This window comes from Oryctolagus cuniculus, chromosome 5, assembly GCF_964237555.1.
Source record: "Oryctolagus cuniculus chromosome 5, mOryCun1.1, whole genome shotgun sequence".
NCBI lineage: Eukaryota > Metazoa > Chordata > Mammalia > Lagomorpha > Leporidae > Oryctolagus > Oryctolagus cuniculus.
Genome location: NC_091436.1, coordinates 135,206,225 through 135,230,039, shown reverse-complemented (window position 1 = coordinate 135,230,039; position 23,815 = coordinate 135,206,225). Strand labels below are relative to the sequence as shown.

The 23,815-nt window shown below is 63.5% G+C and overlaps 1 protein-coding gene across 3 annotated transcripts in view; it reads right to left on the bottom strand.

Moving 5' to 3' along the window:
• Positions 1-23,815, bottom strand: part of GRM4 (glutamate metabotropic receptor 4) — a 97,815-nt gene that overhangs the window by 33,431 nt on the left and 40,569 nt on the right. For 2 of the 3 annotated variants that reach the window (XM_002714597.5, XM_070074683.1), the window contains one exon: positions 20,301-20,517. The exons of the other annotated variant lie outside the window; for it this stretch is intronic. In XM_002714597.5, the coding sequence (XP_002714643.2) occupies positions 20,301-20,517 (217 nt within the window). The remainder of the gene's footprint in view (positions 1-20,300; positions 20,518-23,815) is intronic. 3 annotated transcript variants of the gene reach the window in all.

The window sequence follows — 23,815 nt, the reverse complement described above, 5'->3', positions numbered from 1 at the left end:
GGGCTGCAGCAAACCAGAAACAACCCGACTCTGTTACAACAGAAGAACGGGTAGAACGGTGGGATCCTCCGATGGGCTATTACACGGTTACAGAGAATCGCACAGCTGTCACAGATCAGCAGGACGAATCCTGAACGCACACAACTGACTGAGAAAAGCAAGCTACAGCACAATCTGTCCTGTTTATGTAAAACTTAGGGAGGACTACAGTATGTATTATGTATGGGCAGGCATGGCCCAAAATACGAGGAAAAGCTGCAGGGCGGCAGATGTTGCCTGTGGAATCCGCTGCGTTCTCCCCGATTCCCGGGACACTGCTTGGCACGTAGTAGGCGCTCATTCATTGTTGAACGACCAGATAAGGACAGGAAGGGGACTCAGCACCTTCAGAATCACGGTTGCTTCAAGAAAGAGAAGGGGACAGCGTGGGCCTCGTGGTGAGTGGATGATCCACCACTCGGGATGTCCATACCCACGCCGGTCAGAGGGCCTGGGTTCGAGTCCTGGCTCCAGCCCCCATCCAGCTTCCTGCTAATGCACACCCTGGGAGGCAGCAGCTGACGGCTCAAGTATTCAGTTCCCTACCACCCAGGGTGGGCACCTAGATTGCCTTCCGGGCTCCTGGCTTCAGCCTGGCCCAGCCCCAGCTACTGCAGGCATTTGGGGACTGAGCCAGCAAATGGAAGCTCTCTCTCCGTTGGGACTAGGATTGAGGAGGGCTCCATGCGGGGAGCTTCCAGCCAACCCAGATTTTCTTTCTTTAACAAGTGATTGGAGCCAGCGCCGCGGCTCACTAAGCTAATCCTCGGCCTTGCGGCGCTGGCACACCGGGTTCTAGTCCCGGTTGGGGCGCCGGATTCTGTCCCGGTTGCCCCTCTTCCAGGCCAGCTCTCTGCTGTGGCCCGGGAGTGCAGTGGAGGATGGCCCAAGTGCTTGGGCCCTGCACCCCATGGGAGACCAGGAGGAAGCACCTGGCTCCTGCCTTCGGATCAGCGTGGTGCACCAGCAGCAGTGCGCCAGCCGTGGCGGCCATTGGAGGGTGAACCAACGGCAAAGGAAGACCTTTCTCTCTGTCTCTCTCACTGTCCACTCTGCCTGTAAAAAAAAAAAAAAAAAAAAAAAAAAAAAACAAAAAACAAACAAACAAAAAAAAAACACACACACACACACACACACAAGTGATCGGAACCAGAAGCAAATCCATAGCATGTAGATCTTTGGTAAACATAGCTCCTAGAATCCAGGCTTAGACACGGGCAGCAGGAGGGGTGCTCCAGCCTTCACGGGGTATTGCTGGTGGGAAAACGCACCAGGACACACCACCCAAGCTTCACCGTGAGCCCCTGGGAAATGCGTGCACACAGGTGCATCTCCAGGGCACTTCAGAGCAGCTGTCTTCCTCCTCCGCACCAGCCAGCGACCCCCTCCCCTCCCAGCCTCCAGCTCCTGAAACGCCACCTCCCCCTGAGGACAGGCTCTTCCCTGGCCAGCCCTCCCCTGGCCGCACTGGGCCCCTCGGCCTCCCCCAGGCCTCAGGTGCCTGCCCTGCCATGAGATCCCCAGCAGCTGCAGCTGTGTCCCTGCTGTATCACGGAGCCTCGACGCCCTTTGCGTTTGTGGTCTGGTGACCGGTCCAGCTGACGGATCTGCGTCCGTGTCAGCCTCCAGCTGCGCTCCCCAAGGACAGGTCTGTCTGTCCATTCATCTGTCGGTCACTTTGCCTTTCCTTCACAAAGTGCCTCGCCAGGGTCCGGGCACAATCAGTCCTTGAGAAGTCATAGCAAGGAAAAGCCTTCCTGGGTGCGCACAGTCTGGTGGGCAGGCAAGACCGGAGGGCAGAGCAGTCAAGGGACGGGGCCCGCGAGTGGCTGGGGCACACGGTGGCAGTGCGTGTACTGAGCACAGCCCCCACCCCCCGCCCCACGTCACCCTGCTGCACAGCCACCACTACTGTCCCTTTCCTGAGTCAGCATGTTCCCTGAGCACCCACTGGGTGCCTGGCACGGCCTCGGGCACTGGACTGCAGCCGTGAGGACCGCAACTCTCACCAGCCCACGTCCTGGGGTATGTGCAGGGCGGGTGTTGGACAGCAGACACCTGGGAATGGGTGCAGAGAGGGAAACCGGTCGTGGGAAGTGCAGGAGGGCGTCCGGGGGCTGCACCCCCACTCCGCCTGCCGTCCCCACCTGCCGGAGGCTCAGCTGGGCCCCGCAGCTCAAGGGGCAGAAGCTGCTGCCTCGCCTGCACCCAGGCTTGAGAACACTTGACGTAAATCCTGCCACCCAGCGAGCTCGCTGCCAAGATGAACCCACTCCTCCGAGTTCCGCAGCTGGGACTGCTCGTGCCCGAGGCGTCTCCCCGAGGCACCCAGAGGACTCGGGTCTACGCGCAGGCCCCACTGCACCTGCGCTCGGCTCCCTCCTCCCTCCCCCCTCCAGCCTGAGTGGGCGGCACCCTGCGAGCCCCACGCCATGCCAGACCTCCCCTCTCAGCCCTGATGACCCCGGGGTCAGGGAACTGGACTCCACCTGGCTGAAGAAACCCTCCCCAGCAGCCTGCAAGGTACGTCCACTTGTGGCGGGGGGTCCCCCCACCCTGTGGCAGTCGGCCTGGGCAGGCAGAGGGAAAAGCCTCACGCTGGAGGCGCCTGTTTTTGCCACGCCTCGGCGGAGCACAGCTGGGGTCCCCCGGGCTCTCAGCCAGGTCCTGCTTCCCAAAGCGTCTTCCTTCACTCTTTCATCCACTCACGCCAAGGCTTCAGGCCAGATCCCACCGCCCCAGGGAAGAGCTAAGCCAAGACGGGCCTTCGTGCCCACAGCTCCAGTGGGATCCCCGCCCAGCCCTCTGGCTCCAGCATCCTGTGAGTCCCAGGCCTCTGGCTCTGCCCCCAGCAGCAGCCGGACACCGGGCTCCAGACAAGGAGGACGATCCTCCCCCAGAGCACCCAGCACCGTCCCCACGGCCTCCACCCTCGGCCAACGGTCAAGGGCGTGCGTGCACGGGGCCTCCTGACCCCTCGCAGCCTGGGCAGCTGGACCTGAGGGCCAGCACAAACACGGGCTCCTCTTTCTCTTTTGTTTTTTTTTTTAATCTTTTTAAATTTAAAAACAGCGAAAAACAATGAAAAGACAAACCCTAGGAAATCAAGTGGAAAAACCTACATTAAGGCAAAATGTGAAGGCAGCAAACTGTGAGGAGGTGGGAGTGGGGAGTTACACAGCCCGTGAGCAGGAGAGGGGGGTCCCCCAGGCTCCCAAGGCTCCCTGCAGAGATGGGGGGAGGCGGACAGAGGCTGGGAGCGGCCTGGACCACCACAGGGACCCCCAGACAGCTACTCAGAGTGGGTGGGGACCAGAAAGGGGCCGGTTTCATTTGCAGCTGGGAGCGACGCTGAGCTTGAACACACGGAGCTGTGTGATGGTGGATTCCGGGCCGCAGAGGCGGACCACGGGGGCGTCCTGAGGGGGGAAGGACACCCAGGCCCTGGCTGAATGCCCCTTGCCCGGCACCTGCTCCATCCAGGGAGAGCAGGGAGAGGGGGTGGGGTCAGGTGGGCTGGCTCCAGTGAGTCAGGGGCTGCACACCGGGCCCACTGCTGGCCTGGGCCCGCTCGGGCCTGGTTCCCAGCACCTTCCCTCCCTGCTGCTGCTTCTGCTCCAGCCCTGCAGTGTCTCCACAGTGTGTGTGTGACTGCATCTGTCCCCCAACAGGCCTCCGCACAAGCTACTCCCTCGGGCCAGCCCTCCCTTCCCTGGCTGTGGGACCTCCTCGACGTCTGTCTTCCTGTTCAGGGCCTGACAGGACGGACCCAGGACCCACGCTGTGCCCACTTGGGACTGGCATCCTAGATGAACGGGCAACTGCGTGCCCGGCTAACAGGCATGCGAGGGGCAGCCCCGCAGCAGCTGTGGGAACCTGAGGTGGCCAGAGAGTCCTCCCCGCCTCTGCAGCCCAGCGTGACCTCTCTTCTGAGCGCCTCCTTGCCCCCCACACATGGACACTGGGCGCCATGCACGGCGTGTGTCCTCGCAGGGGCGTTCCGCACACGCTGCCGTCTCTGGGTGCCCTGCCTTCTGCGTTTTGCACCCAGACGCAAATTCCTTGCCGTGAGTGCTCGGGAAACAGGCATGCAAAGCACGAACCGAGTGAAGAGTGACCTGGCCGTGCAAAGTGGCTGCTCCCGAGACAGCTGGCCAGAGAAGGGCACGGGGCCCCATCCCCCTCCCTGCTGCAGGTGGCTCCGGCCCCTGGGAGGCAGTGGGCCTGCTGGTGGGGAGTCCCCCAGAGCCAGATACGAAGGCGCGATGAGGGGCAGTCAGCCCGGTTTCCCTAGAGGCTTCCCTGATGCGCCCCCCGCCCGTGTGCATTCGTCTGTGCCACGTTGGCTGTGCAGCTGCGTGCAGGTCCTCCCTCCTGTCCAGCCAGAGGCAAGAGGAGGAGGGAGCTCCCGGCTGAGCCTCAGCCTCCCCAAGAGTCAGGCTCCCCACCTGTGACATGGGGAAAGACTTCACTCCCCCCGGAGGGATGGAGTCAGGGCCAAGTGCCCCGGTGTCTGTGGCATGGGTCTGCCTCTGGAGCCAGTGGATCTGGGGAGTGGGCAAGGCCTGGTGGGGCGGCCGCTGGGGCTGGGGGGGCAGGAGCTGGGCGGTCAGGGGCCACGCTATCCCTTGACTGTATTAGGACCCAGCATTCCTGCGGTCCGTAGCTCTGGGGACCAGGGCCACTGTGTTCAACAGGGAACCATTTCCAGGTGCAGAGTGCTGGGCAGGACCAGGGCCACAGCTCAGACACCAAGGGACTGTCCCAGGCAACACTACCCTCTGTTTCAAGAGGGTTCTCAGCCCCCACCGCCACCCCAAGCCCCTCCCCCGCCCCACACACAGGCACTCGTGGCAACAGCCACCCTCACAACACCACATCCCACCCACCACCCCCCCTTCCAGGGCCTAAGCCTTTCTGCAGAGACCCCGCCCCACTGCCAGCCACAGCCCCCACGTCGGGGACGGCCCCATGACAGCTTCACAGGGTCTCAGCACCTACTACGAGGGTGGGCTCAGGGCCACAGGCAGACAGCAGCACACACACACACCCCCCACACCATCACACAGCCCAGACACACAAGCTCATGAATTCCACACACGCTCACAACACGCACCCTACCCCAGACCCCGCAGTCACATCCTCCACACGGGCACACAAGTCTCGGGAGGCCCACCAGCAACACGCATGCTCCATATGTAACCAGACAGCCACCCAGCCACACAGTCACACAGACACGCACGGCCCTACATGGTCACATGCACACCACAGACCCACACAGCGCACAGTCACAAGCATGTCACACATTACGCACACAACACTACAGAACACCGACCAGACCCAAGCTCATTGTCAAGCACAAGCCAACAGGGCCAACTGAGGCATCACCCAAGCCCACACAGTCTACAGGGCCACACAGAGCACCCAGCACCCCTGCGGCCCAGCCTCCCCCTAACCTGAGGTCTCGCTGGGTCTCCCCAGGGGGTGCCCCAGTGCACCTGCGATCCAAGGCCCCAGGAGGTTCCAGCATCCACCTCAGGGTCACTCCCAACGTCCTGGGTGCCAGGGCCACACCACTGCACCATTTACACCCGTCCCCTTGCTGCTGCTTATACCCTGACCCTGGGGAGCAGGGGGGGCTGGCCGGGGGAGGGGGCCATGAGGAAGCCTCTGAACCCCGACCCCTGCCCACAGGCCCCCCATTCACACCCAGCTCTGGCCTTGCAGGGAAAACCAGGCTGCAGTCAGGGGCCAGTGCGGCAGAGGAGGGGACACAGGCGTCAGAGAGCTGGACCGGGGTGGCAGCAGGAGACACAGGCGGGGCCACGTCCCACCTCACCTCTACCGCTTCCTGGTAACAGCCAAGTGCCCAAGCTTCTGCCCTCACCGTTTCCCTGGCTACAAAACAGGATGGCGTCCCTGCCCCAGACACGGCAAGGTTGCTGTGACAAAGCAGGTCACCAGTGCACAGGCCCAGCCCCTGGGGGACATCCTGGGGGGCTGAGGGAGGACACAGGCCCTGGAGGGGAGGGCAGCTGCAGGGTCCCACGCCTCGGAGCTGAGCCGTGCTTGCTGTCCCCTTGCCAGGAGGCCGCTGGGCAGCACAGGCAGCACTGTTTAGAGCTGCATAATTCATGGCGCTAGGCTCCGAGCAGAGAGAAATTTGCTGAGTGATCGACCTAATATCTTAACACAAACCCATTTAGGCAAAACACCTTTGAAGCGAGGAAAGCAGGAAAAAATAGAGAAGGGAGGCGTCTGAAGGCAGGTGGAGGTGGGAGGGAGCTGGGGGCAGGGCCCAGGGAGACAGCCTGTTCCAGGCCCACCCCAGCCCCTCAGAGAGGCCCACCCTCGGCCCGGTCCACCCAGGTCCCAGCATTAGGGAATCCCACCTGCTTCTCGGGTTTGACGCAGAGAAGGGAAGGGGTCTACCCAAGGCACACCCGGCAAGTCGGGGTCCTCTGCCAAGGTCACCCCCTGCTCCAGCTCCCGGACCATCAGGTGGGGCTGCAGCAACCCAGGTCCTCGGGGTGACCACATGGCTCTGTCCCCATCTCAAGTCGCAGCCAAGGCTGGGACACTGCAGTATGGCCGGGGACACTGGGGGAGCCTCTTACACAAGGCCCTCTTCCCACCAGGAAGAGGTTCTCACTGGCCTCCAGCTGCAGGGACACCCCTGGGGGAAGAGGTCCCCAGCGTCATGGTGCAGGGCAGGGGAGAGGGGGAGAGGGTCCCCTCAGCTCTGCAGTCCCCTCTGCAGCCCCACCCCTCCACCTCCAATCCACCACAGCACGACCGCTGTCTCCAACCCACCCGGCACCTTCCCACCCTCCAGCCTCCTCCAGTGCCCTTCCCGCTTCTCCGTGTGCCCAGTCCCACCCAGTCTAGGGGCCCAATTTCTCCTCTCCGTCACCCAGGGACTATCGTGGCTCCTTCTCAGCTGCCCACTGGGGCGCCCCTCCTGCCATCCCTGCCGTCCCCTCCCCTGTGCCGTGACCACTCTGACAGCTCGCCTGCTTCGGGGGGCGGGGGGGGGGCAGGGCTGGAGCCAGGTTGTCAGGCTCCTAACTGTGCCTCTGCTTAGCTGTGTGGCTTTTGGACGTCCTGGTAACAGAGCGTGCAGGGTAGGTGAGTTCACAGCACCGGGAGCTTAGATGGCCGGGGAGACTGAGCGCTGACACCTGGCCGTCGTCAGCCAGGAGCCCCTCCAGGGAGAACGTCTTTCTCCCCTGCTTTGCAGCAGGGTGCCAGGGTCTCAGTAGATGCTCAGTTAACGTTGGCTAAAGTAGACCTCATTTCCAGCAAAGTTGCCTGCCAGCCTCAGACAGCCCAGGTCGGGAACCCAGCGTGGCAGAGACCCCCGTGTGGGAGCAGGGGCACCAGGGAGATGACCTCCAGCCTGCTCCGGCGAGCCGAGGCTCAGGCAGGCAGCGAGAAGCCAGAGCTGGGAGCCAGCACTGGGCCTGCAGCCTGGCCAACAAGAGCAGGCAGCTACAAGCCAGGAGAAATATGTAGGAGCCCACATCCCCCAGGAGTGGAAACTGACAAGCTCAATGAAATGCTGAGACCATAGGATGCTGGCGTGCCAAGCCCGGCTCCCGCCTGCCCCCAGCAGACACTGGGCCAAGAAGCCCTCCTGGACCCCTCTCCCACGCCAGCCCTCACCCCTCCTCTCCAGCCAGAGCAGGGGGAGGGGTGGCAGATAGCAAGGCCCTGGCTCCTACAAGCCAACCTCTGGATGGCAGCAGGGGCCTGCATCAAGCCCTGACCCCACAATAACAGAGGAGATCCCGCACTCCGCCAGGCCTCCCCCTGGGACAGGACAGGGACCCCAACCTGAGCGTGCGCCATCTGGAGTGAGTGCACATGAGGAACCAGGAAAGGAGGGGTGGGGACCCCAGGCCTCACTCCCAGAGCAGGAGCAGGGGACACGAGGTTGGGAGCACCACTGGTTCTCAACAAGCACGGGGGGTGGGACAGCTTTTCAGAGCAGGACGGCCCATGTTACACGACGAGAGATCTCCTAGGACTCTGGGCACTAAGCATCAACAGGGACCCGAGTTGTTGTGACATCGCCAAGTGCATTTCTAAATGGCCCCAGCGGCAGGGCCGGAGCGCCCAGCGTGGAGAGCGCCCAGCGGCAGGGCCGGAGCGCCCAGCGTGGACAGTGCCTTTCTGATCTAAACCAGGGCCCAGAGAGGGGCCGGGATTTGCTCAGGGCCATGCAGCCTGTGCCGCTCACACGCACGGCCCAGGCCCTGCTCCAGGCTGGCTCGGTAACCCCAGGGCAGGTGCAGCTTGACCTGGCAGTGGCCAGCCCCCAGGCCCTAACCACAGAGCACCCCTCGTTCTGTTCAGCCCAGCTCACCAGGCCGGGCCCATGCCTGCCTCACAGTCCTCAGCGTGCCCAGCCTGGCACCCCCAACTCTGCCCGGAACCCCAGTCCCCCTGGTCACTTCCCTTGTCCGGGGCCAAGTCCAGACTCCTCAGCCCTGTCCTGAGGCCCTGCACGACTGACCCTGGCCAGTCCTCACTCCCCACCCCACCCCCAACAACACCTGTGACTTCCCAGGTGCTCCTCCAGGCCTTTGTTCAAGCCAAAGCTCTGCCTCTGATGCCCAGTTTCCCTCCCCAGACCCTCTTCTTCTTCACCTCCCATCTGTCCTCGCGGATTCAACTCAGGCCCCCTCCTCCAGGAGGCCTTCCAGGGTCTCCCCCCGCTCCTCCTCCCCTGAGTGTCCAGAAGAATCCCAATGTCTCCATCGCTGCACTTGGCACAGTCAACGGAAATCAGCAGACTAGAGGCCTCCGTGCCCAACAGCCCCTTTCTCTGGGGGACGGACGGACACACAGCCAGCACAGAGTACTCACTGATGTATCCCTCGTTTACTAAGCAGCCGCCGTGTGAGGAGCTGCCCTGGACGCTGTGAGTATGGCCAGGAGGAGGACAGACAAGAACCTGGCCCTGGTGGCGCTCACGGCCATCTGTGAGCGGATGTGACAGACAGAACAGAAAGGGCAAACAGAGGAAGGAGCAGGAGCTGCTGCCCATCTGCAGCTGCTGCCCTCCCAGCTTCCCCCACCCCCTCCCCGCACCGCCCTCTGCCTCCTCCCTCCCCGCTTCCGCCTCTCTCTCCCGCTACTCCACGGCCTCGGTCCGCACGGCGCTCCACGGCTGAATAACCTGAGCATTGTGCGGTCTCATTAGCTCCTCTCGATCAGCCCATGTCGGAGGTGTTAGGCCCATCCTACAGACAAGACAACCAAGCTCCCAAAGTCAGAGCCTGTTCCCACACATGTCCCCCCCACCCCCACCCCCACCCCTGCAGGGACGGGGAGGCTGCCTCCACGGGTTCCGGGCAGGGCAAGGATGCAGCAAAGAGGGTTCTGCTGGGTCTCTCTCCCCGCCCTCTGCACCCCTCTGGGGTGGCCGTCTGTTCCCACTCCTCCCCGCTCCGCTCTCCTCCTGGCTGTGACTTTGTCCTGCTTCCTCCTCCCCCCATCGCGAGGCCTCCCTTGGGCCCCGAGACATCGTTAGCTTTCCTTCTGGCTCATTAAAAATGAGGATTTGCATAGAATATCCATACGAGCATTCTGTCGACGGCAAAATGGGGCAAGGATAGACTGCGGTATGAAGTTGGGGAGGTGGGAGAGGACAGTCACAAGGGGCCGGGGCAGGGGTGGGGAGGACCCCAGGCAGCAAGAAGCCAAGCGCCTGCCCTCGGCGTCTGAGGCCTCAGAGGCGGCCCCCACCACCTGCAGCCCGCTAGGCCTTTCTGATGGCTGATGCCGCCGTTTCGGTCATTCTTGCGATAACCAGCAAAGTCAGGGCTACGATTAGCCCCATTTTAAAGATGGAGGACCCAAGAGCCCAACAGGAACAGTGGCGAGCGTCCAAGGACACTGCCAAGTCTGGCAGGCCTGGAGGGCGGCACCCTCAGCCACCGACCCACCCGCCTTGCTGGTCTGCTGCTCTTGGAAAGCCGTCCCTCCCATCTCCCCTGGGACAAACCCTCCCCTGTCACCCCTTCCCTCTGACTCCCCCCTGCAACCACAGCTTGGCCGGACACGGAGACTGCAGGAGACAACTGCTGCCGGGCCCCTGTCCCCGCCGGACAACCACGCAGACCTGCCCAGTCCCCAGGACTCACAGCAGTGCCCGGAAGTAAACATGGCCAGCTGAAGAAGGAAGTGACGGCAAAATCAGGAGAAGGGGCTTGCCCGTGACAGTGCTGGCTAAGCCGGCTGTACCGCCCTCCCAGGACCAGCTGCCCGCAGCGTCTGCTCTCCGTGGTGCTGAAACAGACAGGCTGGGCCCTGCCTGGGGGAACCCTGCCCCTGCCCACTCACCAACTCTCTGCACAACTGCGACAGCCTCCTCACCAGCCCAGACCCCCACTCCACCTCCCGCACAACAGCCAGAGGACCCCCACCAGACCCAAGTCTGCCCAACCCTCCAATGGCCCCCATTCCACTCAGAGCAGAAGCGCAGGTCCTCACAATGGCCCACGGGACCCCACGAGATCTGCTCCCTCCTCTCACCCTCACTCACCATAAAGGCAAGCAGGCTGCACCCCAGGGCCTTTGCACTTGCTGGCACCTCTACCTGGAGCACTTTCCCACAGAGCCCTACTGGCTCACTCTTCACTGCAGCTGGGGCTCTGCTCGGCTGTCTGTGCTGCAGAAAGGCAGGGTGGGTGCTGGAAGGCTGCTAACCTAGCACGAAACGAGGCCCTGGCCCTCTGGGCCCAGTCACAGCAGCACCGCTCAGCTCCTGTCTGACAGCACAGCGATGGACTGGGGGCTTCAGCAAACTCACGGGAAATGTGTACGATGAGAAAACTAGGTATGGATTTCAAAACATTCTTGCACCAAACAAATGTGTCTTTTAAGTCCATTTTTCACAAACCCTTTGAACTGGCCCTCTCACAGACATGAGCACCACAAGGCCAGGGGTCTTCAGTTTCTTGACCCACTGTGGTCTCTCCAGTGTGCTGGTTCGATGTCAGGCACACAGCAGGTGCTCAATAAATATCACTCAACAGATGGACAGATCAGCGAGGCAAGGGCTAAAGGGGCTGAGGGCAGAAGAAAAGAACGCCCCCTCCCCTGCTTACCAGCCACATCCCCTTGGGGCAGTCTCTGTGACTGGGGGTCCCCGAGAACCCTGGAGCAGGAGCAGGCGGAAGCAGCAATGAAGGGGTGGCCCAGGCGACAGTCACGAAGGCTGACGGCTTCTCTCTCTCTCCCACCCCTATGAAACCTGTCCTACAAGCCTCAGAGCAGACAGGAAAGCCACAGGCTCCCTCATCATCCTGCTGCCAGCCAGGAGCCTCTCCACCTCTTCCTGCCCTGGCCCTGAGCAGAGCCTCTGGCCTCTGGGCGGGGTCTTCCCTCTGACGTGCCCCCCAGGGCTGGGGGAGGGGACAGCAGAGGAAGGACAGACTACTTCACTGAAAAGGGGGGCTTGGTGGGGGGAGTGGGGGCCTGCATCCCATATCACAGTACCTGGGACAAAGTCCCACCTGCGTTTCCTGCTCGGCTTCCTGCTAAGGCGCCTTGGAGGCAGCAGATGACGGCCTCGGTGCCTGGGTCCCTGCCACCCACCTGGGAGACGTGCAGGGAGTTCCTGGCTCCTGGCTTTGGCCTGACCCTGGCTATTGCTGACATCTGCAGAGTGAACCAGTGGGTGTAAGATCTCTTTCTCCCTGTCACTCTGTCTAAAAAAAAAAAAAAAAAAAAAAACAATAAAAATAAGAGGAGGGCTTTGTGTCCCATCCCTGGAGCTCTAGAGCCTGCCCGTCTTGCAGAGCCCAGCCCTGGAGCAGACCCCAGCCCTCTGGGCAGCCTGCGCTGCAGTCGCCTCCCTGGCAGAATGGGGACAGCTCTCAGGGCTGCAGGGCAGGAGCCAAAGCTGTGTGGAGCCCAGCAGCTCCGGGGATGACGCCGTGAAACACGGCCTGCAGTGCGAGCACCAAAACCAAAGGAGGCCTGGGTGTCTTCAGCCAGGCAGGCTGGGCGGGCTGAGGGCTGGTGCAGGAGCAGTCTGCGGGGCCCAGGGTCTTTGGGAGGAGGGCCCAGGAGGGCGGACACAGCGACTAAGGAGGCAGCAAGGGCCACGGGCCTCCCCCTGTGCTACATACACAGCGCCCTCCCTGGTCTCGCAGAGGAAGCGCTGGAGGCCCAGAGTGGGGAAGGGACCACCTAGGGTCACACGGGTGTGGGGAAGGGGCTGAGCTGGGGGAGCAGCTGCTGCAGCCCCATCCTGGTCAGGGGCAGGAGGCCTTTGGGTGGGGGGTGGACAAGGATATGATGAGTCCCCAGGCTCCTCCCGCATCTCCCAGGGGGCTCAGGGGGGAGCACCTGGACTCCAACAGGCAGCAAACAAGTGCAGTGGGTTTTCTGGAGGTCAAGGTCAAACCCGAGCTGGGGGTGAGCAGATCAGGGGCCTCCACCACTTGCTCCTTAAAAGAAGGGAGCAAACTGGGCAGGACCCGATCCCACGGAGCCTGGGGACACACCCAGTGTGCTCTGGGAGGAGCTCAGGCCGGGATGGGGGTGGGGACAGACAAGGGCAAGGAAGTGAACTGGAAGGCAACAGGGTCCAAACAGGTAGAGCTCTGTCAACAGGACAGAAGCCAAGCAAGCAGGCTCAGTGGAAGAGGCACACAGGGCAGCTGCTATTCACTTCCCCAGTGACACAGGTGCAAGCCGAGGCACAGCCCTGGAGCGACTGATGGGGCGACAGAGCCAGGATCAGAACCCAGGCCTCCTGCCCAGCAACTGGACTCTCCAGCACGCAACTCTGCCGCAATATCAGGAGGACCAGGTTCAGACAGCCAAGCTGCAGGGGCTGCACCAGCCTGGGGCGGGGGCGTCTTCCCTTGTGGGCCATCGTGACGCCGGCCCAGGCCCACGATGCTCCCTGTCTAGGAGGGAAGGGATGTAGGCTCAGCGCGAAGGCTCGGCCACTGCTGTCCCCTTCACCCCGATGTTCCCGCGGAGATGAGAGGCGAGGGCACAGGGGAGCGTGTCCAACAGTGACAGGCAGGGCAGGAGTCAGTGGCGTCACAGGGAGCCGGAGAGGTGCCCCCACCGCCCTGCCGGGCACGATGACACCCACCCACCCGGGGGACTCACAGAATCGAGAGGCATCAGCACCCTGTCACAGGGCAGAGCGCCGGGGCAATCGGAGCAGACAGGCGAAGTCCCCGAGAGGGGGCCACGCAAGCATGGGGCTCAGCTTCAGAACAGGGCGGGCATGAGCCAGCAGTCACAGCAACGCCAACACCTTGCCAATCTCCCAGCCTCGGCAAGCAGACCTGGCTGGCACACAGCGGGCCTCATGGCTCGGAGGGGCGGGCCCCGGCCAGGTCCACTTCATCTCCACTCTTGCCAGAGTGACAGGCGGCGCACGGCGGGTTTGGGCGGCCTGGGTGATTAGACGGGAAGGTAGGGCCCACTTCTCTCCTCCTCCTGGGAAAATGCAATCAGGACAGAGCATGGTGGGCTCGGGGCTGCTGGGTCCCTGTGCACGGACCCTAGGAGGCAGCTGGTGGGAGAGTCCAGAGGTTCCCCCCCAGAAGCAGCTCAAATTCATTTTACACTCAGATGTGCCACGCTCAAGCCAGTGCAGGGCCCCTCCCTGCTTCCTCATGCCCACGCCCCGGGCTGGCGTCAGCCTCATTGCAAATGACAGTGGCAAGGCCGCATGCCCCAGGCTCTGCGTGCCCCATGCCTCTGGCCCCTGGCATCCTCAAGCAAAGGCCAAGCCCTGAAGGGCCACCACTGGACATCCGCTGCCTTAGGCCTCACAGGGCTCCCTTTCCCAGCATCCTCACAGGGAAGCAAATGTCTCAGGGTGCCCGCGAGATGGGTCAGAACATAGAGGGAGGGGTCCCGACGAGCCTTTGCCATAGATGGTGTACACGGCCATCCCTGATCAGCTGGCCAGGGAGGGGAGCAAAGGCCAGATAGGACAGGGCAGGGCCAGGCCCGGGGAAGTGGACTGCCTGTGCGTTCACTCACTGGCCGCTCCACTAACACCTGAAGGGGGGAGAGACACAGAGCTAAGTGGGCCCCTCTCCCGCTGACTTTGGGGGCCTGGGGTCAGGGGAAGTGGCAGAGGGACGGGTCAGCAGGCACTGGACCAATGGGACAGCCCCCACCCCTACCAGCTTGTGGGAAGGCAGACGTGGGCAGTCTGCAGGGAAGGGGAGGCCTTGGCACTGAGCTGGGATCCCAGGGCAGCGAGGACCGCCCTACCACCACCACCCCGGCCCTGGGCAATTTGGACACGGCAGGCGGCAACTCCAGGCGCTAATTAATATGCACCCCCTCTGTCAAGCAGGTACAGCCCAAGTGCCAAAAAGCACGGAGCTGACCCAAGAGAAACTGCCCCACGCCCCTCATGCTGCCCCCTGCTATGCGACCACTGGCACCAGGCCCAGGTCCCTCCCCAGGTCCCATTGCCCGTCCGCTCCCACCTCCAGGCTCCCGGACCTGCTACTCCCCACCTGGCACAGCCTTCCCCTCCTCTCCACTTGCTCTGCACCCCCTTGGGTCTCCTCCACTAGGCCCTGCATGATGGCCTGGCCCGGCAGTGGACCTGGGGGTGTGTCTTCACCTCAACAGGCACGTCAGCATAGCCCCCGACTCACTGGCTCAGGTGAGCCCTCGGAGCACCTCCTATGACCCGGCCAAACGCCAGTCTCCTCTCTCCCACAGGAGCTGGCTACCTGGCAGGTGCGCAATCAACCTGGCAGCGGAGACCCAAGGGGGAGCAGGGCGGCACCCCTTCCCCTCCTGTCGCAGAGAGGCAGCAGCCCTAGAGCAAGCGCCCGAGGCAGACGGCGGTGGGAAAGCAGAGGACGCGAGCGCCACGTCTCACCCTGATGCAGCGCTGACAGGCCCCCAGCTCTCGCCTCCCCGTTTGCTGCCTCCGGGAAAGGATTTCTGGCCTCCGTGTATCAGCAAAGGGTGGGGGCAGCCAGGGAGTTCAGTGGGGAAGGGGGCGGGGGTCCCGGGACAGCCTCACCTCACTCCAGAGCCTACACCCTGCCAGCCTCAGCTGCCACTCCGTGGGCTGGAAAAGCCATTTCTTTGTCACGGGGGTGGAAGACAGCTAAAGAAGTGAGTGGCTGGGGGGCTGTATTTTGTAATCAATCATTCATTCAACCATCACTTGTTGAGCAAGCACTGTGTGCCAGGGGCTGCACTAGAAGCTGGGTGATGCCGCAGAGAACAAGACAGGCAAAAGGCTCTGCCTGGGGCCAGTGCTGTGGCATAGTGGGTGAAGCCATCGCCTGCAGTGCCAGCATCCCAGATGGCTGCCGGTTCGAGTCCCTGCTGCTCCACTTCCAATCCAGCTCTCTGCTATGGCCTGGAAAAGCAGTAGAAGATGGCCCAAGTCCTTGAGCCCCTGCACCCACATGGGAGACCCAGAAGAAGCTCCTGGATCCTGGCTTCATATTGGCCCAGCTCTGCTTGTTGCAGCCACTTGGGGAGTGAACCAGCGGATGGAAGACCTCTCTCTCTCTCTCTCTCTCTCTCTGTCTCTCTCTCTCTGTCTCTCTCTCTGCCCCTACCTCTGCCTCTCTGTAACTCTGCCTTTCAAATAAATAAATAAATCTTTAAAAAAAAAAAAAAGAGCTCTGCCCATGTGGACCCTAAGGAGAAAGAACAGAGCAGAGCCAGGGAGTGGGGAGTGGGGGTGGGAAAGGGCTGTTTCAGACAGCGTGACCGGGGAGTGGGCCTTCAGCCGAGTATAAAGCCTATGGGAGACAGTGGTGATGGCTCAAGGGACTGGGCTCCTGCCACCCACATGGGAGACCTGGGTTGTTATGAGCTCCTTGGCTCCAGCCCCGGCTGTTACAGTATTTGCTGAGTGAACCAGTAGACAGGAAATAGCACACTCTCTCTCTAATAAATAGAAACTAACAGGCTGGCCAGAGAGAGGCCTCGCTGCAGAGGGGACACCTAAATGCACTGAGGATGGAGGCCACGTGGGCACCCCCCAGTGAGAAAAGCCAGTGCAAAGGCCCTGAGACGGGCTCGTGGGTAGCACACGGAGGACCGCGAGGAGGCTGGTGTGGTTCAAGCAGAGGGGGAAGAGGGGAGTGGAAAGGGTTGAGGGCAGAGAGGCGAGGGGGAGCAGCAGAAAGGGGAGGCATTTCTGGACCTGGGGGAGAGGGGTGTCCTGGGCCAACACCCCCTCGCTGGCTCCCCAGAAGCAGCAGCAGTGCAGGCCCTCTGGGTGACACAGCTCCTTCCAGCTGGCCAAGCCCTGCCCCCATTCAGAGCAGCGCAGCAGGCAGGTGCGCCCTGTGCAGCCGGGGAAGACAGGCCCAGAGTGTCACTCATCCCGGCTGAACGAGGGGCCGCCTCCCGCTGCCGGAGCCCAGGGTCTCCTTCCCGGGGCCGGGTCAGTGCCGGCGGCAGGGCTGTGCTGACAGAGGCATCTGAATGCCAGTCTGCCGCTCAGCCCGGAGCCGGAGCCGGAGCTGCAGCCGCATCTCCGGAATATCAATGGGCGTCCTCCAGGGACCAGGCCTGAGCCTCCCTAGCGCCCTCTGCCTGGCTCACAGAGGTCATCTGGCTCTCCCTCCCCATCCCGGGGCAGGGGCCGGTTTGCCCCCCAGAGAGGACCATAGCCAGAGTCGCAGGTGACCCCACAGGAGAGGCCCCAGCCAGAAGCGGACCCGTGTTCTTGCTGCCGCACGTACCACAGGTGGTGCAGCTCAGTGGCTGGGAGACATCTGCTGGATACGGAGCCTCCGCCAGCTGCCAGGTGTGTGGCCTCAGGGCGGTTAGTGAGCCTCTGTGTGGCCTCAGGGCAAGGGAGCTGACGAGTCAGTGCAGGGGAAGCACAGACAGGGTGGCCGGGGATGAGGGCCAACCCTTGATGCGCCCACGTGGCCTGAGGCCGGCTCCCAAGCCTTGGTTTTCCTCTTCTGTGCAGTGGGGGCACTGCTGCAGGCTCACGACAGGCCCCGCGGATTCCGAAAGACTGTGGGCTGGCGAAGAGGATGCTCCAGACCCCAACCCCCGAGAGTGCCCAGGACGCGGGGTGGGAGGCGGCAGTGGGCACCGCCACATGGGTGCCGCCCCCCGCCTCCTGCCCTCCCACCTGGGGTGACTCACTGGCCTTATCTCCAGAGCCCAGGCCGGGCTGCTCTGCATGTCTAATCCCAGCCCGGCTCCGCGGCCGCTGCAGGGGCAAACTCCGCCTCGGCCTCGGCAGGGAGTCGGCGTGAGCACGTGCATATGATGTGGTTACCCACACCCCCGCCTCGCCCAGGCACACACACACACACACACACACACATCCACAAGCACACAGGCCCAGACACACTGCAGGGTGCCCAGACACCCCTACGGGGGCAGGCCTGCCAGCCCCGTGTCCAGAAATGCAGCCCTCCCCGCGTGCACCTGTGCTGCCCTGGCCGCCCCCCCGGAAGACACCGTGCCTGCCTGTAAGAAGCAGGCTGGCCTGGGCTCCTGCGGTCTGTCCCTCGCCCCCGCCATGCACGCACACGCGGCCTCAGCCAGGTCTCACCAGGTCAGCCCCGGGAGTGGCCGGGCACCAGGACAGCTGGGACCCAGGCAGCAGACCTGAATGCTGACCCTCCAGCATGCACCCCGCGTGCCCACCTCCGGGTGCCAGGAGCCTGTTTCATTCTGACAACAGTGAGCCCAGAGGGGTTCAGTGCCTTTCCTAGGAGTGGCCCAGACAGAGCCTGACCTCTTAGCCACACGCAGCCACTCCTGGGACCTCACTGTGGGACGCTAAGCCAGCCAGCACACCTCTCTGAGCCCCGGTTCTTCAGCTGCAGAACAGAGACGAAATGCCGGGCCCCACAGAGCTGTCATCAGGCCTGTAACAGCCGAGGGGATGCCTGGGACAGGCAGGGCTCAGTCAAGAGCCACAGGACTGCCCAGAGCACGAATGAGCCGGGGGGGGGTGGCACTGCTAAGGGGGGCAGGGCTTCCTCTAGCTCAGTGCCAATGGCCGGGCAGCGCCTGGGAGCCCCCCACCTGGAGGACAGAGCCAGGTTCCCCTCCCAGCTCCTCCACATCCTGTTTATTGGCAAAGTACCCCGGCCTGCCTCAGTTTCCCCATCTACCAAGCCGTCAGAATGATGCTCTTCCGAGGGTCAGCACACAGTAGGCACCCAGGCCTAACTCTCGCAACTCCGGTGCACACCCCACCCCGGCCGGCCGAGCGCCCGCCCCTCCCCTCCCTGGCACTCCTCCGAGCAGCTCACCGATGATTTATACTTCAGAGGACGAATCAATACAATATACGGCCAAAGACATCTTTAATCTTTCACAGGGATTAGGCTACAAGCTACAGCGGCCTCTTTCTACAGCCGCTCAATTCTGATTTCAATTTGGCCAGCTGCAGCGCGGCTTTCTCTCCCCTTTTCTTTTCCTGGGCCTGAGGACAGGCCTCCAAATCAAATCTCATTTAGGGGAGGGGGCGAGGCGGCCTCGTTGCCCAGATCCGGGGGCGGCCCAGCCAGGCCCAGGGGCTGCCGCAGCTGGCACAGGTGGCCGCGGAGGACCAGGGACCCTGGCACAGCGGCCACTTCTCTTGCTTTTCTAGATCGCGAGGTCCTTTTGTAAAACCCCGAGTAAACTTTATTTTTTCCAACTCCCCAACATCTGACTGAGTTCTGGATAACATGCACAGTGACTCGCGCGGACCCCACCGGGCCCGCTGCCCTCCCACCCTTCAGGCCCGTGTGTGTGAGTGTGCATGTGTGTGTGTGTGTGTGTGCATGCGCCCCAGCACTGGCACAGGAGCTGGGGAGGAGAGGGAGGAGACAGAAACAGAGATGGCTGAGACACCCAGACTCCAGCGCCTGCTCCACCTCTGACATGCGAGCCGGGGATCTGTGCCCAGTTCTCCACGGCCTCTCTGTGCCTCGACTTCCTCTCCAGGGGCAGGGGGTCATCCGGGACAGCAGGTGCTGGGCATCTTGGGAGGGCGCTGTGGGGCCTCAGGGTAAGGGCCCAAGGCCAGGACCCTGACTTCCAACCCCAAGTCCTACAGCAATCCTGCCTGACACAGTAAAGGCAGCGGCCTGCGCTGGGGAGCGCTGAGCAGGGGAGGAGCCAGTGGGGGCAGTGCAGGGGGAGGTGCACGGGAGGAAAGGCCGCGCGGGCAGCCAGAGGGAGAGCGACCCTGGCTCCTGGCTCTGGCGCTGTCACCCGGGGTCCCAGCGTGCCCGCCAGCCCTCCCAGAGGTGCGAGCGGCGCCCTGCTCACCCCCGCCTGCCGGCTGCTGGGGCTACGGCCATCAGTCAGCTCTGCCCCACTTCCCGCTGCCGCCGCCACCCCCTCCACTGGGCTGTTGGCACCGGAGCAGCTTCAGCTGCACAATTAAAGGGGCTTAGCCAAGATTTACGGCAGGATTATGCCTGCAGGGTGCTACCGGTGCCGGCTTCTGGACACGCCGCGGTCCTTAGGAAAGCAATTACAGCTCTGGGGCCACGCGGGTGTAAACCTACAGGCGCCACCCCCAAGGTCGAGGGCGCCTGCAGAGCCATTAGGGAGAGGCGGGAGGGGGCGGGGCACCACCCTGTGCCCTGCAGCTTCCCCGAGGTACACCCCTGGGCCCGCTACAGCCCAGGGGGAGTGCCCCCTCCACAGCCCAAGCACATTGCCCCTCAGCCCCACCTTCCCCTCGGACCCAGCCAGGGACCACCAGGGCCCTGCAGGCCCTGCTGTCTCACAGCCACCACCGCTGGGGACACCTAAGCTTGGCACTGGACGTCTGAGGTCATGCCAGGGCTTAGTGGGGAAGGTGGTACTGTGTATGCAGAGTTCCTGCCCCTCCTCCACCCACCAGGGTCCGCCCCTCCACCTCTCGCCCCTCCCCAGGCAGCTCAGTCTTAGGGACTCCACGTTCCCCATCCCGAGAACCTGTCCAGCAGATGGCTTGCCTCCTGGGCCCGTGACAGCCGCTAAGCAAGGCCCCCCACGCCCACTTCCCTTCCTCTGCCTACAAGGACATCAGCTGTCCTCTGGCCCTTACCCACTAGAACGGGGAAGGTCCTCGGGCCTTCGTCCGCATGCCGTCTACCAGCCCGCACATCCCCCGCCCACAGGAGTCACCCAGCGTGTGGCGAGGCCATGGCCAAACCCCAGCGCTCCGAGAAGAGACAGGGGCCCACGAGCGGCCGCCCCGGGCAGCAGGGCCCGCAGCTCTGGGCCCCGCTCAGCCGAGCGAGCCTGCGGCTGGGCACCAGACTCACCGTCCTCGCGGGACTTCTGGATGAAGGCTTCCACGCCGCTCTCGCCATAGCTGCCCTCAGAGGCCAGCGTGGACACGTAGTTCCACTTGAGGGCGCGGACGATGTCCACCATGGCCTGGGCCTGGTACGTGTCCGAGGGCACCACGCGGGAGAAGAAGTCGTAGCGGCTGTTGTCGCTCAGGTCGGGGGCTGTGGAGGCGTAGCTGATCTGGGGGATCTGGGGGCGAGAGGGGTGCTGATGGGGGGCTGGCGCCCCTACACACCAACCTCCCGCTCCCGCCATCCTCACAGTCCGCCCCTCCCCTGGGCTCTGCCTCCTCCCGCCCTGGGTCAGAACCCGTGGTGTGGGCAGGACAGGCCCCAGCCCCGCCCGACAGAGGAGGAGACTGAGGCGGGGCCCTCCTGGGTCCCGTCTATCCCCACGGGGCGAGGCTGGCATCAGGGGAGAAAGGGCCGGCTGGACAGACACACCCAACCTCCTCCTCCTCCAGGAAGTCTCCCAGCCAAACCGGCCTTGCAGGGCCCTGCGACACGGAGACACCCCCAACCACACACACACTACATGCATGCATGCACATACGTGCACACGTGTGCACACATACCAGGAGCTACGGGGTGCCTTCACCCGGAAGGGCCCGGCCCAGGAGTCTGGGGGCCAAGGTGGGGATGCAGAGTCCATCCCCAGGCAGCCCATTTGCCACCACCCAGCAGACCCCCCGGGCCCTGCAGGGGGCAGCGCAGGAAGCTGCAGGTGGGGTATCCTCCAACAAGTTCCCTGTCTCTACAGCCAGTGTCCCAGGGCCAGAGAGGAAGGGTCCCATGCCCAGCTCTCTCCAGTCACACCGCTGTCATTGTCATTGTCATGGGGACACCTGCAAACAAGGAACAGGCTCCCCAAGGCCCCAACCCAGAGTGCAGGCAGGGCAGGGAGGGCAGGGGGCTGTCCTGGGGGGCCTCGTCTGTGTCCCAACGGGTGACTGTGACAACCTGGCCAGGTGGGGCTGTGAAGTCTCTGCAGCCTGGCGCAGAGGGAGGGGACACTCGATTTACATTCTCCTCGGAGCGCTCCTCTCCCAGCCGCAGCAGCAGAAAGGCAGGGAGGCAGCCGTGCCCGCCCCAACGCCAGCTGCTCCTCTCTGCCTCCTCCTTCCATCGCCCAACACAGAGCACCTGCTGTGCACCTGCTGTGCACCTCCATACCGCTCCAGGCGCTGGAACACCGCACTCACGTCCCACCACCCAGGGCAAGAGCCGGTAGACCCCACAGCACCTGCCCAGCCCTGCCTGGCCCAGGTGGCCTGCACGGGGTCCATCTGTCTGTCCGCTTCCTCCCCTCTGCCCCAGGGCCCACGACCTCGTCTCCCCACGACCTCGTCTCCCCACATCCAAATCCTCCCTGCATATCAAGGCCCGGCTCAAATGTCCTCTCCTCCAGGCAGCCCTCCCTGAGCCCTTGGCCCCCAGAGTCAGCTCGGCCTCCCACGGCACCAAGCTCAGGCATACGGTGCCGGCTGCTACAATTCCACAGGCCACAGACAGACACACAGAGGTGAACCAGACTGACGCCACCCCGGACAGCAGCCAACACTCTATATCCCAGCAATGCCACCTGGGGAGGGGCAGGTGGTGAGATCCTGAGTGACACCCAGTGTGTTGGCAGCTGACACCCTGCGGTGTCTCCAGCTTACATAATGGGTGAGCGACCGGGCTGGGGTGTGTGTGTGTGTGTGTGTGTGTGTGCGTGTGTGTGTGTATGAGTAGATCTCCCTCTCTCTCCTTTCTTTCTCTCCACCCCCCTTTCTCTCCCTCTTCTCCCTCTCCCTCCCTCTTCCCATGACCCATGGCAAACGACAAAAGCTGCTTCCTTCTAGGCTTGGGCAGCAGAGGAGATGGCACTAGGCACAGCTGCCTGTGTGTGTGTGTGTGTGTGTGTGTGCGCGCGCACGCGTGCTGGAGTGTGCCCTGAGCGCATCCATCCACTGCACACCACAGCCTGCCAGGGATGTTCTCAGCTCTGGGACCGGCTGACCCGACACCTGCCCCCGAGGGGCTCGAGGAAACAAGCCATGGGATGGAGATGAGGAGCCAGGAGAAGGAGAGGACGCAGGAGGCCCAGGAGGGAGCCCCAGGGGCACGAGAGGGCAAGCATTTCAGCAGAGGGAGCGGCACACGCCAAGGGCCGCCGACACGAGTGTGGATGCCCGTGTGAGCGCTGTGTGGGCAACTGTGCACGTGCCCGCACATGCTCAGAGCCTGGATCTGCCCTCAGGCCGAGCCCACCTGGCCAGCAGGCGTGCAGGTGGCGTGCCAGATGCCCACAGCTGGCTGCGGGTCACCCGCCCCCAGACCTGCAGAATCCAAGGGCCCCGGCGAGCAGCTGCCCAGCATCGAGAGAGGAAAGGGCAGGCAAGGGCTGAGGGATCTGCCCAGCGTCTCAGAGGCCCCCAGCGCACCCACAGCCTCCGCTCAGAGGAGTGCCGGGGGGCAGTGAGGGGTGCAACCCTGACCCCTAGAAGGCCGGCCTGCCCCGCGCCCAGTGCCCAGCCGTCGCAACTGTCCCCAGCACGGAAACCCCGGGGAGCTTCACCGTGGAAAGCACTGGCCCGCCCTCCTCCTCCTCCTTCATGCCAGGCACAGCATGGGGTCCCCCAAGGGCCCTGCAGCCAGCCTGCCCAGGGCTGCACAACACTGCCTGGCCCTTCAGCTGAGCAGCCTGGGACAAGTAAGTGACTTCGCTATCAAGTAACCATGGTAACAACAGAGCGGCCGCATGGATCAAGGTGCACGGGGTGGGGGGGGGGGGCAGGTGTCCTAGAGAGGGAGGTAGCACCTGGGCCACAGCGCCCATTTTGCAGATGAGGAAACCGAGGCTCTAAGAAGTCAACGTCCCCCCTAAGCATCCCGGTCAGGAGACGCCAGAAGCCAGGTGCTGGCCGAGTTGCCCAGCCCCCTGAGCTCGTCCTCCGTCCGGCCCTGGGCCCTGCCTGCCCTCCCTGCTGACTCAGTCCTTTCTGTCCCACCCCCAGGTCAGACCAGGCAGCCACAGACTGAGGCTGGCACCCTGCAGCCACCTCCGGCCACCAGCCCGGCCTGGGCCAATGCAGACAGCTCTCAGGATCCCACCTGCCCAGAGGCATACGGCGTCTCACCCAGGACGCCGGGGACCCCGCACGCACAGGCGGGCGCAGGCCCCCAGGACTGCCGGCTCCCTGCCCTCCGGAGCCCGAGCCCGGCTCCCAGCATCAGCTGCTTCCTTCACAGATAAAAGGCAGCAATGCTTTCAGGCTCAGAGCAAGCGCAGAGCGGGAGAGGGTGACCTGCACCGACCCTGCCGGCACCGGCCCGCCCCGCACACCCCTCCCCAGCCAGCCTTCGCTGCAGACACCCAGGGCCCTGGAGGAGCAAGAAGGGCCATGCTCAGGGCAGCCACTGCCCTCCCCACAGCCTTCCCCAAGCTCGGCAGGACTGGGGCAGGTGCACATCCCATGAGGGCCGGCACACCGCATCCTGGTAAG